This window comes from Rhinolophus sinicus, linkage group LG07, assembly GCF_036562045.2.
Source record: "Rhinolophus sinicus isolate RSC01 linkage group LG07, ASM3656204v1, whole genome shotgun sequence".
Lineage (NCBI taxonomy): Eukaryota > Metazoa > Chordata > Mammalia > Chiroptera > Rhinolophidae > Rhinolophus > Rhinolophus sinicus.
This window is the reverse complement of record NC_133757.1, coordinates 92,484,298-92,498,748: the sequence shown is the minus strand read 5'-3', so window position 1 is coordinate 92,498,748 and position 14,451 is coordinate 92,484,298. Positions and strand designations below refer to the sequence as shown.

The 14,451-nt window shown below is 37.3% G+C and overlaps 1 protein-coding gene across 7 annotated transcripts in view; it reads right to left on the bottom strand.

The window, feature by feature from the left end:
- The window catches only part of PALLD (palladin, cytoskeletal associated protein), a 371,546-nt gene that overhangs the window by 193,561 nt on the left and 163,534 nt on the right, over positions 1-14,451 (bottom strand). For all 7 annotated transcript variants that reach the window (XM_019731447.2, XM_019731449.2, XM_019731450.2 and 4 more), the window contains 5 exons: positions 12,191-12,257; positions 10,868-10,973; positions 9,078-9,152; positions 4,741-4,882; positions 4,202-4,225 (listed from right to left, as the gene is read on the bottom strand). In XM_019731447.2, coding sequence (XP_019587006.2) covers positions 4,202-4,225; positions 4,741-4,882; positions 9,078-9,152; positions 10,868-10,973; positions 12,191-12,257 — 414 coding nt within the window. The remainder of the gene's footprint in view (positions 1-4,201; positions 4,226-4,740; positions 4,883-9,077; positions 9,153-10,867; positions 10,974-12,190; positions 12,258-14,451) is intronic.

Genomic DNA, 14,451 nt, shown 5'->3' with positions numbered 1-14,451 from the left:
CAGATGGGACACAGCCAATCTAATTTCAAGTTCCACATTGATTTTCATGTGGTACCTGCTTTTCATCACACACTCATTGAAAATTCAGTTTCACAAAATATGATGTCATAGAAAAGAATGTTGAAACTCTGAACTACTTCAAGCTAGTGGTTATGTCTATCAGATGTTGAGCATCATGTGTTCTCAAATAGAAATTACAAACATTACAGTGCCTCAGTTAGTTTGGCGTGGCACCCCAGGGCACCCCTTTGTCACACAGTTTGGGAACCACAGGTCTTATATAGTCCTCTTTTGTTTAACCCACAATCTTATCCAGGACTTGCATTAAGTTTTTAACTATGTACAATCTACTGGGATCTTAACAAACATCCTCACCACTGCCCTCCTGCAACCTAGCACTTTGTTACATTTAACAAAGTATAATTTACTTCACATTCTGAATCATAGAATCAAAACATGGACTGGACTGTATAAGATCTAGGATAGTGGGTGGCATAGGTTAGCAGAGACTCATATTAAAAGTAGGAGGCACCAGACTTTTATACGTATAATTCCCCAACCAGTAAGACACTTTTTATATTTTCAATTTTGCATGCCATTAGCTATAAAAGCAACTCCGTACAATTTGTGGCTGTCTTCAGATGGCTAAGGGCCTGAGTATTAACAGCTGTCAAATGAATATTCTGCACCCACTGCCCACCCTATTCTGCTAGATTAGTCTTTCAAGGATCCAATCAGTGAGAAGTCAGAATGTCAAAGAAGAGAGCCAGGGCAGGTAATATGACAAATGGATGTTGTTCTTAAGTAAGCGGACTAGCTATTAATTCACAAAACAGTCTGAAAAGATTTGTGATGCAAGCTGACTTCTGTCTAGACAGAGAAGGGAGTGTAAAACATATTAGACAGATGCAACACAGTAGTGACAAGAAAAACCTGTTTCAGTTGCACAAATGCATTGGGAGGGAATCTGCTAGTTCCTTCTTTATCTAAATATCTAATCCCTAACGGAGCTACATCTAGGTAGCAGTGAATTTCAATTTTATTTCTAGAGCTTTAATATATCTTACACATGAATGAGAAAAGGAAGGAGAGTGAAGAGAGAGAAGAGATAAAAAGAATGAGGGAGAGAAATGTAGAAACAGAGGAAGAGAGGGAGGGAAGAAGGAAGGGGGGGTAGAGATGGAGAGATAGAGACACACAGAGAGAGAGAGAGAGAAAAAAAAGAGAGAGAGGGATAGAGAGAGAGAAAGAGAGATTGACTGAGCGCCAGAGAGTACAGAGCAACAGTGAATATGTCAGAGGAAGGGAAGAGAGTAATAAAATCCAAATGCTTAAATATGTTCCTGAATTTCAAAGGCTATTTATGTTTTAGCATTTGGAAAACATCACTGGCCTAGTCCTATAAAATTTATCTCTTGCCTCAGATGTATTGTAGTCATGTCTATTTTTCTCCTTCCCATGTAACAGTGGCTAAACAACAACTATCAGGAAAGCTGGTTCCTACATATATTTTACATAGTTGAATAGTTCAGTGGTCTACTGGATCTAATAGTCAATCAGATCACTAAAGAAAACAGTTCAAAACATATTTTGCTTTTATCCCTTACAATGTCAGTGGTCAAATTCAAGGTTAATATGAGGAAAACACTGGCTACAAGTAAAAGAATCATAATCATACCTAGTTTTGTCAGGCATGTCAAAACATTGTTTAAATACAAATAGGTTTCAACATTTGCTTGTTCTGAAGTTCTTACGCATAACAACTCACATAGGCAGTCACTTGAATAGTCATTCAGGTGTTTAAAGTTTTTGTTTAAAAGTTATGATCATGGATTTAATGCCACATGCCAGTGGTAGGTTTCCTGAAGCATAGCACTTTAATGCTCCACTACAAAAGTGAAAGGAGCCATTCTAATAATGTTGTGGTAAATATAATAGTGTCATGGAGAAGTCATCAAAGGTCAGGGAAAACTAGTTGTATTTTGTTTTGAATAGCTCCTGAATATAGTATATGTTTTTTGTTTTTTATTGACAGATTTGCTTAAAATATTACTCTTCCAAGAAATATTTGTTTTCAGCAAATGCTATTTTTGTGGTTGGAATAAAGGAGTCTGTTTTCTTAAATGCTTTCAGATCTAACGAAAGGGAAAAGAAAATTCCATAGACATAAAAGAGGGGAAACTTTCTTATACAATGCTAGGATATGTGGTTTCAAAGGAAGATTTTCCGTATCTTTTCTTCATGATTTTGCCACATTACACCAAAAGGCAATTAAGTAAGTTCTAGAGGTCACATTATTTAATGAAGTGGCTGAGGGTTAATTATATTAAATACTTCATAATCAAAACTATACTCTAGCAGCAAAACAGCAAACCATAACTGAAACAGGAGTAGATGTGGTGTGAGGTAAGGGGACATGCAGGAGATGTTTGTATTCTCCCTCCTTACCCAAATTTATTTCTTCTTTGCCAGTATATTGAGTGTTTACAACTTTCAAAGATGTACACACTCAAAAACTAAGCTATGCAGTTTCTAATCAGTGTTTTGAATTTTGCGGTGATCAGTTTATGATTTTCCAACATACCATAGATCACGGGAGACATTTCATGAATCATCATCACCTCTGTAGGTGAGGACAATGAATAATAAGATGATGAAAAAAAAGTTGCATGAATTCACACAGAATCCAAAACTGCAACATCAAAAACAGTCATAATCCATTCCAGTAGTACTGCTTTTAGAATTTTTGGCCCAAGGTTTTAATTTTATTTTTATATACAGCATCAGAAGACATAAATTGCTCTATAGATTTGCTCATATAAACTTTCTAGCAGATAAAAGGGTATTTGGTTGCTATTTTTCTTTTTCTTTCCTCCTTTATGTATGTAATTATGTGTATCTGTATGTATGTATAGAAAATAGTAAATGCAAAAGATATGCCCTAATTCCCTACAGGATTTCCATATTAGCTCTTGCAGCAGATGGAGTCTCAGAAGTTTCAAGTATCAGGGAACTAGCATTATGCAATTTTATACAAAGACATATCACAGACAAAATATGAAGTTGTATATTTCCATGGTTTGGAAAATGATTACAGTATTTGATGTGGTGACTGACACATTAAGTAGGGTGACATGCTCTAGTTGTAACTCATGACAAGAAGGCAGTAGATTAATTCCAGCTGTTCCCTAAGGATGCAACTCAGCATCCCTTAAGCTTTGGATGCTAACAGGACCGCCCTCTGCTTTTAATGACCCAATACTTAGATGTGAAAGATTCAGGACTGACTGCAATAAGGTGACCTGCAGTATCCCACAGAGAACCCTCAAGTTCCAAAGAAGGGAGAGAGCAAGGTCATGGCTCTGAGGGGACACATATGGCAGGATCTGCTTGATGCTGAAGCAGAGACACACATCTGTCTGTCTACACTTTGGCACCAAGTGAAACGGGTGACTTTGATGATGAGAAAAATACAAAAGACAGTGGTCCCAAGGAGGACGTACTATGAAATAGACAAAAAAAATCCTGTTTCCTTTATATACGTCATTTCAGTCCCTGAGTAGTCATAAACATACAAGAAGTCTGAAGCAGGAAAACAGTTGGACCCAATGCTTCTGGATAACACAGCACTCTGATGAGGTCAAAAAACCTGGTAATTAAGTGAGATCCTAGGGCAAGATGACTTTCTTCATGCTTGTGGGATAGTAAAATTTTATGGCTTAGGGCACATAAATGAGAAATGCCTGGTGGTCAATGTTGCTTATATTTCTGAGCTGCTTTCACGTGAGACACATTTCTACGCTGGGGAGTCTAGCTGTTAGTGGGTTTTGGTCAGTAAAAGTATGCAGCAGATTGTTCTTTTCTACTGGAATTTTAGGAGGATGTTTTTTCATCATTAGCTTGGTTTGCTTTCTGAGTATAAAAGACTATATTTTAAAAAGCCGTAAGTCACTGAGGTTGACCTCCTTGTCTGAATGGAACTTAATGTTTTACTAATAAAGAAGTTGATGTAAAATGCAGTGTACAGACCCCGTGATAAAGAAGATATTGTCTTTAAGGAGGTTTCACATTTCCAGGGAACTGCAAAAACATTGTTCTGCTTATGGCTTTGAAACAGAAACAAAGAACTATTGAATTAAAACCCCAAAGATACATTACCAAAAAAAAAAAAAAAAAAAAAGAAAAGGAAAAAGCTTCTTACCAGGTTCAGTTGTAGATCTAGGTTCTGTTTGCCATATGAGAAAAAAGTAAATAAAAACAGAGTATTAGAATCGGTTCCATTAATAATAAACCTACCTAACTTTTTCTATTATCTTATCTAGAACATGTCTGCAGAAATGTTGTAGACAAACTCCACAATACCAAAAAGATAAAGTGATAGATCAATTTATATTCCTATAAATATAGAAACTCAAGTTCCAGTAACAACCTAAACCGCCAATCATAGGTCTTATAGGTGGCTCGCGAGCCTCCTAAAATCATTTGCCCAACTTTGAGTTCAAACGTATATGTGCATTTCTTTTTCTGAAGAAAGAATATATAATTTTCATTAGAGTTTCAAAGGGCTCCACAGGGGAGCAGCCCAGCTTTAATTTACTCAACCCCACATATGTGCAGGTTATCTCGTCTCACTTCTCTTTGCAGATAGAAATAAATTCATTTGAATGACTAAACCCTTCTTGGATTTTCTAAAGCTTGAGAGAAGACATGGTTGGATTGGGAGAATGGGCCTCTCCTTACTTTTCTGTAGAATTCTGAAGTCTGGAGAGTCCTGGATTTCACTGCCTTGCCGGAACCACTTGACTTGCAATGGGGGCGCTCCCCGGACCCTGCACTCCAGAACCACCACTTGGCCTTCTGATGCTGCTAAGTTTTGCAGTTCCTGAAATTCAAGGAAAACACTGTCCATCAGACTTTGGTGTGTTCTTACACCATTTCACAACAGAGAATAAAACTTCCAAGTTTTAGAGAAAAAAAAAGATGCCAAACCTGCATCATAAAAAAATTACCACTACCTCAGGTCAGGATAAACACTTTTAAATCCATTGATCATCAGCTTTTCATAATCTCCATGCAATGAAATTAGTAAGGTTTACCAAGGGCCTGTAGAAATTTTGGGCCTGTCTGCAAATGTATTGATTCTTGTACTTATGGAATTTTATGGTAACAACTGTTCCCTTTCTTTATCTACATTTAAGAGTAAGCTGGTGGACCGCAAACTTCTTAAAACAATTACACACCATACGAATGTTGATTCCAATGAAAACCAGACAGGGAAAGAGAGCAAAAAGATGTACATTTGTTTTCACTTGCACCAACATTTTCATGTACTCCCCCACCACCTATGTCAAGTTTATTAAGATAAGGGGTTTTAGTATTTTCTCGTTTTAAGGTTCTGAGTAAAATAACAAAACATGCAGCATGTCTCCCTTCTTGAACTTCATTTCCTCTTCCCTTGCTATTAGTACCCTTGTTGCCCCCCACCCGCTCCAACACCAGACCAATAAATTTTTACAATCCAACCAATTAGAAATTAATTTGGCTTCATAGATGCAAAGGGGTACAGCTTTTATAGTTGTCTTTAAACATCAAAAGATTAATAGTTCCCTTACATATCCATCCTTCCCTTCCTTCCTCCTCCTGGATTATTTAGCAAGAAGGCCTACTTATTACACTTTTTGACTGTTTAAACTTCTGAGCTTGAGTATTGGATCTGATATAGGTTATGCAGAACTCTTAAAAATGCGGAACTCTTAAAACAATTCAACTATGGTAAAGTAATTCGTCTCTAGCTAGATCAAAAGCAAACAAATTCACATTAGGAAGTATGTGTTTCTTTGTTTTCTTGGTTTGTTTGTGTTGTTGTGTTTTCATTATCTGAAAAGATAACAAGGCTGTGCTGGGAAAAACAAATCCTGCAGCAAATGGCCTTTGGTGCTAAAGCTCTGTGGAAATTCTGAAAGTTGATGATGTTGGCAGAACTCTAAAATTCTAACGTGATGTGTGAAGTCTGCGAAGGCATTTGGTAGGACTCTGGTGGTTAAGAATGTCATCAAGTAAAAATGTTAAGGTAATTAGCTACTTCTGACCACCTTCTTTCTCCTTCCTTATTCTTAAATATAGAAAGCGTCTGGTTTTAAATTGACTTTTACTTTATGATTGGGTCCAGAAAGCCAAATTAATGGGTCAGAGCAGGAAAAGCGTCGCTCATGGGGCCTGGCTTGTGTGGATTAATTATTAAACGCCTCCAGGCTTGTCCAGGAAGCCATTCACGGTAGATTACAAGCGGTACACAAATATTTTCATGTGTGAGCTTACAGGCACCAAAGGAGTCTGATTTATTCCTAGAATTACATGTTTTGTTCAAATGTTAGAAAGTCAGCAATGCAGGAAACAGGTACATGCCAAAGATTTTAGGCACTCAAAACTTCATAGTTATTCCAAGATTACAATTTGGCTCCTCGAGCGGCAAATTTTTTTATCTTGGCAAAAGCCATAGCTAAACACAGTTAGCCATCAGGAGAACCTGCAGGAACATAAAAGTGCTGTAGGAGACAGCCAACCATTAGAGGTGGCATTTGGCAATCTGGATCATCCATTCAGGGTAGGATTTGGCATCCCTAGGTGTTTTAGTGTCCATCTAAGGGTATCTCTTGGCATACATCAAATCCACGTGATATTGCAATCCCTTAGCGGGGTCAAACTGTTAGGGAAGGAATGCCACATTAGCTAGTTGTTCTCCTGGCCTGTGTGTCCAACCCCCTACAGTCCACACCAGCTCTGCTGCCCCAGCTAAGTCCGCAGGTAGAAGCACTGGTCTGTCTCTGACCAGCTGTGAAACTTGGGAATCTTTCCCAGAATAGCACGAGAAAATAGATGGAAATGCCCCTCGGACTGGCAGAGCCCACCTACCACCCACTGTCAACCATCATGCCCAAGAGAAAGGCCAAGGAAGATGCTAAAGCTGAGAAAGCAAAGGCTCGCCTGAGTTACAGAGATGGGCAGATTTATTTTCTAAACCTGCCCCTCCGGTAACCATAGCTCAGGCCCACAAAGGACCCTGTGAAGCACGGAGAGAAGCTGCCCAAAAGGGAAAAGGGGAAAGGGAAAGAAAAGCAGATGCAAGCAAAGAAGGGCACAACCCTGCAGAAAACAGATGTTCCACAGTCCAGACACAGAAAGCGGAGGGGCTGGTGATGCCCAGTGAGGCATGCTCTGGGCTTCCTGTCATTCAACAGTTGAGACTTTTAAAAATCAACTTCAGTAAAAATGTAGAATTTTGTTTTACATTACTTTTTATTAAGCTACATAGAATGCTGCATAGTTTTCTTTTGGAGAAGGGGGAATCACCACTAATAGAATGTCTTCATTTTAGGAGCTGGATTGCAGTGGATGAAACACGGTTTTGTGTCTCGTGTTTGAGAATTTCTCCTGGTGCCCAGGAGGAATTCTGTAACATTTCTACATGCCAGGCCACTGTGCTGAAGCCCTGTGGGGAGGGAAAGCAAAATCTTACATCCTCTTTTCCTCCCCTGATGTCACCAGGAAGGACTTTATTTGCTTAAACCAAGAGACGCATTGGGCACCCCCAAAATCAACTGCGTCCTGGACAATACTACATCCAGTAACACAGACTTTCTGGCCATGGTCTCGAGAAACTGCTTGTGAAAATCTTTCAAACTACATGTAAACATGAAGTGTCCACCTCTCTGCAAACGTTTACTGTTTTAAGCATCAAAGGACAACTTCATTGGCCATTACAGTGACACTGATTTGGGGAGGCTTTCACATGACTTTTTTTTTTTTTTTGGGGGGGGGGTTATCCAGGATGGGACTTTCAAAGGGGTTGTCAGCTATTATAATTTGTTCCCTGAGTCCTCTGTTTATGAAAAGATCTTTACTAAAGCTGGATACAGGCTGGCTTAGGAAAAAATTAATTCCTACATGAACATCATTAAGATGCCCTCTTTCTACTGCCTCGCAGAAGTTTTATAGATTTGCTTATCATATTTGTCTTTAGTTTACTTGGAATTAATTTTTGTGAAAACACGTGAGTTAGGAGTCTGATATTTTTCATCTCTGCTGAAAACCTCATTCTTCTACCCAGTGGTCTGTAGGTTTCTGTGGGAACTGGAGAATCTGTAGACTCTATGCTGATTACTTGTCAATTGGTCTAGCCTTGTGCCAGCTCGATACTATCCTAATGCTACACCTTTAGAAAGTCTTGGTATCTCAGAGGACACATCCCACCCCTTCCCTAAAACCACCTTATTTTTTTTCTTCCAGAGTCTCCCCGCTGTTCTTAGCCATGTTTTTCTTCCACTAGACTTTTAGAGTCAAATTGCAAAGTTCAATATCAAAGAAATTAATAAAATCAAGAAAACTGTTGGAATTTTAGTATACTTGCATTCAATTTATAGATTAATCTAGGAGTCACGACTTCTTTACAGTCCATAATCATGGTACACATCTTGATTTATTTTTGACTTTTTTTTAAATTTTGGTTTCAGGTTTACAAAACAATGTAATAGACATTTACACCCCTCACAAAGTGGTAACCCCTCCCCAATTTGTGATTTTAAATGTCTTTCAATAAGTTTTATAATTCTCTCCAAAGAAAGGGAGGTGGGTAGAAGAAGTGCCAAATGGAACCATTCCTAATTTCAGCAGTTGACCAATGAAATGAATTTCATTTAGCATGGCCATGCAAAATACCAACTTAGAACAAATTGAAAATCAGTCATTTAAAACAAAAAAAATTTTTTTTCTATAAAACCTGCCAGTTCTCCCAAGCAATTACCTACTCAGAATTTTGTCACTTTTTTCCCTACCTATCTTGGCTTTCCCACTCTATTTAGAGCTCTAGCAGGTCACTGACCACACCCACATTTCTCAGACCCGACACAAGATTATAGTCACATAGCAACTGTTCAATAAATATCTACTTAGTCCCAAAGGTAATCATGATAGTCAGCCTACCGATCTGTTTGTTTTAATTTTTAAAGACTACTACACGAAGCCAAACGGAATTTAAGCACCAAAGCAAATACAGAAAATGAGACCAGCAGATGTCAGACCTTTGTAAAAACAGGAGGAAAGTAGGCAGAAGTGGTTCCATCAGGTCTGCAGAGATACGAGGTTGGACTGTGAACCTGGAAAAGCAGAGACACATGGATCAAATTCCAAATATATACATTGCTGAAAAGATGGGCGAAAGAAACCTTTCATTATTAAGATCACTCCACATGGATGAAACGAGTGAATGAAAGTATCTCCATATATCATTTTGCTGATCTATTCTTACAGCACAGACGTTGTCTGCTTCCTTATTTCACATCTGTTACTCGTCTCTGTTCAAAAGCACATACAAGGTAAAAGTCCCCCGGTTCCTTAGGGATTCATGAGCTTTTAAATGTTATCACCAAATGGATTCGTGTGGGAGGGACTTCCACAGGGGTATTTTTAAAAGCTCTCCCAGACATCATATTTTATCTTTAAAATATAGTTTGGATTCCCTGAATAAAATGCACAAGTTGTGAGCAGTGGAAGGTAAATTACCAAACATCTACCTACCTTATTTTTAATTTGTATTCTTTTTTGATATAGGCATATAGGAAATGAAGAAAAAAAGGAATATATTCTTTTTTTCTTGATGTGCAAAAAATGAAGGGGCTGTAATGTTTACTGAAAGGCATTCATGTCTGGAGAAAGATACGGATTTCAGAGTAGTGAATGGACAATATTTCTCTGTGTACAGTCTTTTATTTTCAAACAGTCTGGATTTATTATTCACTTCTATATCAGCGATTACTAGTTTTTTAACCTAAGATGATGATAATCTGATACAATGTGTCTAAATTTTCCACATGACATCATCGAAGATGTTGGCAGAGTTATAGAGATGCACGGATGGTAATGGGACTTATTCATTATCCTTGTAAGACTTGTTCTAGGCTTGTTATTCAGGAGACCTGGGTCTTACTTTTCACTGTCTTTTTATGTCCAAAGAACGTATGAACACTTACATAGTATTTAGTCTGTGCCAGGCACTATTCTAAGTGTTACATTGGAGATTAACTCACTGAATCCTCATGACAATCCTGTGAGACAGATGGTATTATTATTTTCATTTTACAGATAAAGAAAAGTAGGCACCGAGAAGTTATATCACTTGCTCAAGGTCTCTTAGTTCGTAGGTGGTGGAGCTGGGATTCAAACCGAGGCAGGATGAATCCAGAGCCTTAACCTTCATGTCACCTTGCCAACATACAATAAAGCAATGGAATTTCTCTGAGCACTTCATTCTCCCAACGATACAAGTGGGGTATATTACTTTCCATTCAGTGTTCCAACCACATTTAAACCATTTTAAAATGTACTGTTTACATCATTATAGCATTTACATATTTAGATGCATGTGTGTCTTTCTTGAACTGTTTTTTTCTTTTTATCTGTTTAGCGCTTAGAGGATGAGAAAACTTTTGTTGGTATGTGTACTTCTCTTGTCTTCTCATTTGTTGCAATGAGCTAATATATGTGGCTAAACGGAAGGAAGCACATATGGGGGAGAACAGTCAAACAGTCAATAGCTAAAACAGACAGCTTTTTATCAGATCGTTGGCTATTAGCGAAGTTCCGAAGGGAAATACAGATTTTGACTAACTCGTGGTGTGGCTTCCATTAAAGATTCTTTTTAGTGGATTAAAATGAAGAACTTCACTGACCATTTTCTTTTCTCCCAGTAGTGTTTCCACTTGGAAACGATTCCAAGGGTGTGGACTAGTTGAACTGAAAGCTATATTCTTTAAACCAAGAAGTTTGCTAATGAGCTTGACTCGTTATGGGTGCTGGTCCAAGACACACTTACCTGTTGAACAGGAACAGATAATGGCTGAATCACAGCTGTGGTCACTCCGGTCTTTGGAGATGATGATCCTATTGTCAGGGAAACAGAAGTTGTTTTCTTTTGAGCTCTGGAAAATAGGGAGGCACGTGTTCAGTCAGAATTTTTTTTTTTTTAAAGCAGGAATTATTCTTTAAAACATTTCCACAGAACAGCCCCATTTCTTTTTGTGTACTTAATCCACTTCAACTATAAGTGCTCCAGAAACGGGAACAGTCAGAATAGCTCTAGTCAGTACATGCATAGAATGGACCGAATAGATATTAGCGAAGTAAACACATAGGTAGAATAAAAGTCACTGTGTGTAACGCAGCTATTATCAGAGAACCTCAAGTACTGAACTTAAAAATCCTAAAGGAAAATACTTAGAAAAAGTCCAATCTTTAGCAGTAAGCAGATATTTGAAATCTTTAGGGTTGGGGTTCTATATTTAATTCAAAGTTCGGGCTGTCTATTTTAAGTCTAGCAGCTGTTCTTTATTCTGGTTTCTTATTTTGTTGAGAGTGTCTTGGAATTTTTGTCTTTTCTTAGTGCATAAAAGTAAGGTGTAGAGAAAGGTTAAGAAGAGTTGGTTTCTAGGCCCAGTTTTGCTAAGTTGCTGGCTGTGTAATCTCAAGCAATTCATGCAACTTCACTAAAATGAAAGGCGGAAGAGTACATATGTGATTTTATTATGGTCCCTATAGCATTAATATTTGGTGATTAATTGATACTGAATGGATATAATTGTTACGTATATACTATGTAGCATATCAAAGAAATTTATTATCACAGTCTCAATATTTATAGAGTTTTCCATAAAATCTATCAGGTTTTATTTGACTTTTGCAAAATATTAAGATATTAACATTTTACTAATCACCCATGTCTTTGTAGGAAGAACTACACTTTGATGGATTTTCATGACAACATCTAACTGGAAGTAGACTTTATCCAAATAGAAACCTCTTTCTGGCCTAATAAGATATTTCCCAATTTGTATAAACAAATTGATCCTCATTTACATTTTCACATGAATTTTCTCTCAACGTGACCATTCTTTTTATATATTTATAAATGGTTGTCTTTGAAATTAACATTTATATGGTTAGATTTTGGCATATCAATAATGAAATGCAGACTTCAAGTTCAAATTCATAAGTTAAAAATTGTGGTTCAGGTATTTATATTTGATTAACATCAGTTGACCTCTTCCTTCAGAGCAAAACACATGTATCTTCATACCCCAACAATTCTGCTAACATTCTTTGCTATATAACTTATATTAAAAGAATCATAGGTACTTACTGTGGCATAGCTCCAGGTTTTGATTTGAAAGCTAAATTTTCACTGTCAGAATCTGATGAACTGGCACCTGAGTCAAAAATAATAATAAAGTTAAGATGTAAGTAGTATCTATAAACTGCTTCAAAGAGTCATGTTCTTCATTCTTAAACAATAACATATAAAGTCTTATTTTGAAATAGAAAACTTGGACTCTGTCTTTCAAAAATCATTTTTTAAAAAGGAACTATGAAAACCTTCTTCAAAGCAACATGGTTTTAACACCAGATTATTAGTTTCATTTCTATCAATGGCTGTTATCACAACCATATTTTTCAATGGCTTATAAACTATGAAATGAATTTGTGTGTGTCTGTGTGCAAAACACCCATCATTTTAAACTTTAAACCTTTCCTAGGAGACTACTTTTCCAGGTGTGGATTATTAATATCTTCATTACTCATTAATTAGGAAATGCTTTCTGACTCTTTGATAAACTAGAACACGACAGTGGCTTCATTCTTGAATGAGAGGGTCTCTGGTTTTGGATCACGTCTCTCCAAATTCATTTGCCTCATTACTGTTCTTGAATTAAGGGTCAGATTATTAGTTAAAATGCAAACTGGTCTCACATTTTAGGTCTATGGCCTTACCACTCTGAATGCACCCGATCTCGTCTGTTCTCACATTTTAATGCTTACGTATTTTGTGAAAAGAGATTTTAAATGACATTTAAAATAATGGTGATGGTTAGAAGTATATTCTTGATATTTCTTTTATGAAACATTAAACTTGATGTAAATTATCTATTTAAAAATATTTTAATATAAAATAATACATGCTTACAGAAAAGGAACCACATAGCACAGAATTGTGTGATAGAATAGTATAAACCAGTGGATACCTTCCCTAATGCCATTGAGCACATGTTAACAGTCTGGTATGTATATTTCAGATAAATTTCATGTATCAACATACATATATTTATGTACATATTTACACAAATGGAATCACACTATATGTTCTCTTTGCAATTAGTTATTTTTGCCTATCAGTACATTTAAAAAACATGCATTTACTTCATTCTCTTGGATGGCTGCCTAGCTTTCCTGCCTGTGACTATAATATGTTTCTCCAGCCTTTATTGATGTTGAAATAATCATGTTTAGGTAACTCTGCTGGAATGTTGGCTGTCCTTTCCTATTTATTTCTATAACTACCACCTAGTGTAGGCTTTCTTCACCTGGTTCCTGGACTACCACAATAGAGTCTTATCTTGTCTTCCCATCTCTCAAATTTGTCTTCAACCTATGTCAGATTAATTCTCCTATCTTCTAGAACCTCCTGCACTTCCACATCACATAACCCCGATCCAGAGAGTTGAACATACTCCCTGGTGTATCTACTCCGTTAGGTAATGGGAACACAGCAGTAAACACACACACACACACACACACACACACACACACACACACAGCCCTGTCTTTGTGGAGATTACATTCTTTGGAGAACACAGACAATAGACAAGGTGAATAAATATGTGATATGGTGGGGAATTAAATGGAAAAATATAAAGTGGGATAGGGGCATTGGAGTGATGGGAATGCAGAGGGATGCAATTTTAAGTAAGGTGGCAAGGAAGGCTCCACCAAGATAGAGACTTTAAATAAAGATCCAAAGATGGTAAGAGCTTTCCCTTCTTGGTCTTTTCTATGATTGTACCTTTAGTTGTATTATTTGGATTTGTAGGAAGCTCTTACCCAGTCTTTTCTTGATAGTCTATCTTTTAAGATCAGCCCACTTATTTTTCTGTGCTCTGTCTTTTCTGAACTCCTAGTCTTCTTGTTTACGCTATTCACATCACTTATAATGTCACATCTGCTAGAAAATTATAAGTTCTTTGAGAACTGAAGTGGTGTTAAGAAGGGAACTGCCAATTTTTGAGTACTTACTATTTTCCTGGCAGTCTGCTCGGTGTTTTACAGCATTTAATTATTATAATAATGAACCTCACTCAGAAGTGAGTTACACCCAATTACAGATAAGAAAATTGAGGAACCAAGAGGTTAAGCAATTTGCATAAGTCACATAACCAGAAAGCATTGGCGACAGGATTTGCACTCGTGTCTTTTGAACTCATGGCCCATGACCTCCCCCATACACTACGACCTTCATGTGCTGCGCGTGTCTGCACTCCTTAGCTTCATGCCTTGCTCACGGCAGGCCATTTACTTCTCACCAGGATGAATGAATGGAACTAGGGAATTCCAAAGCTTGTTTGGGGA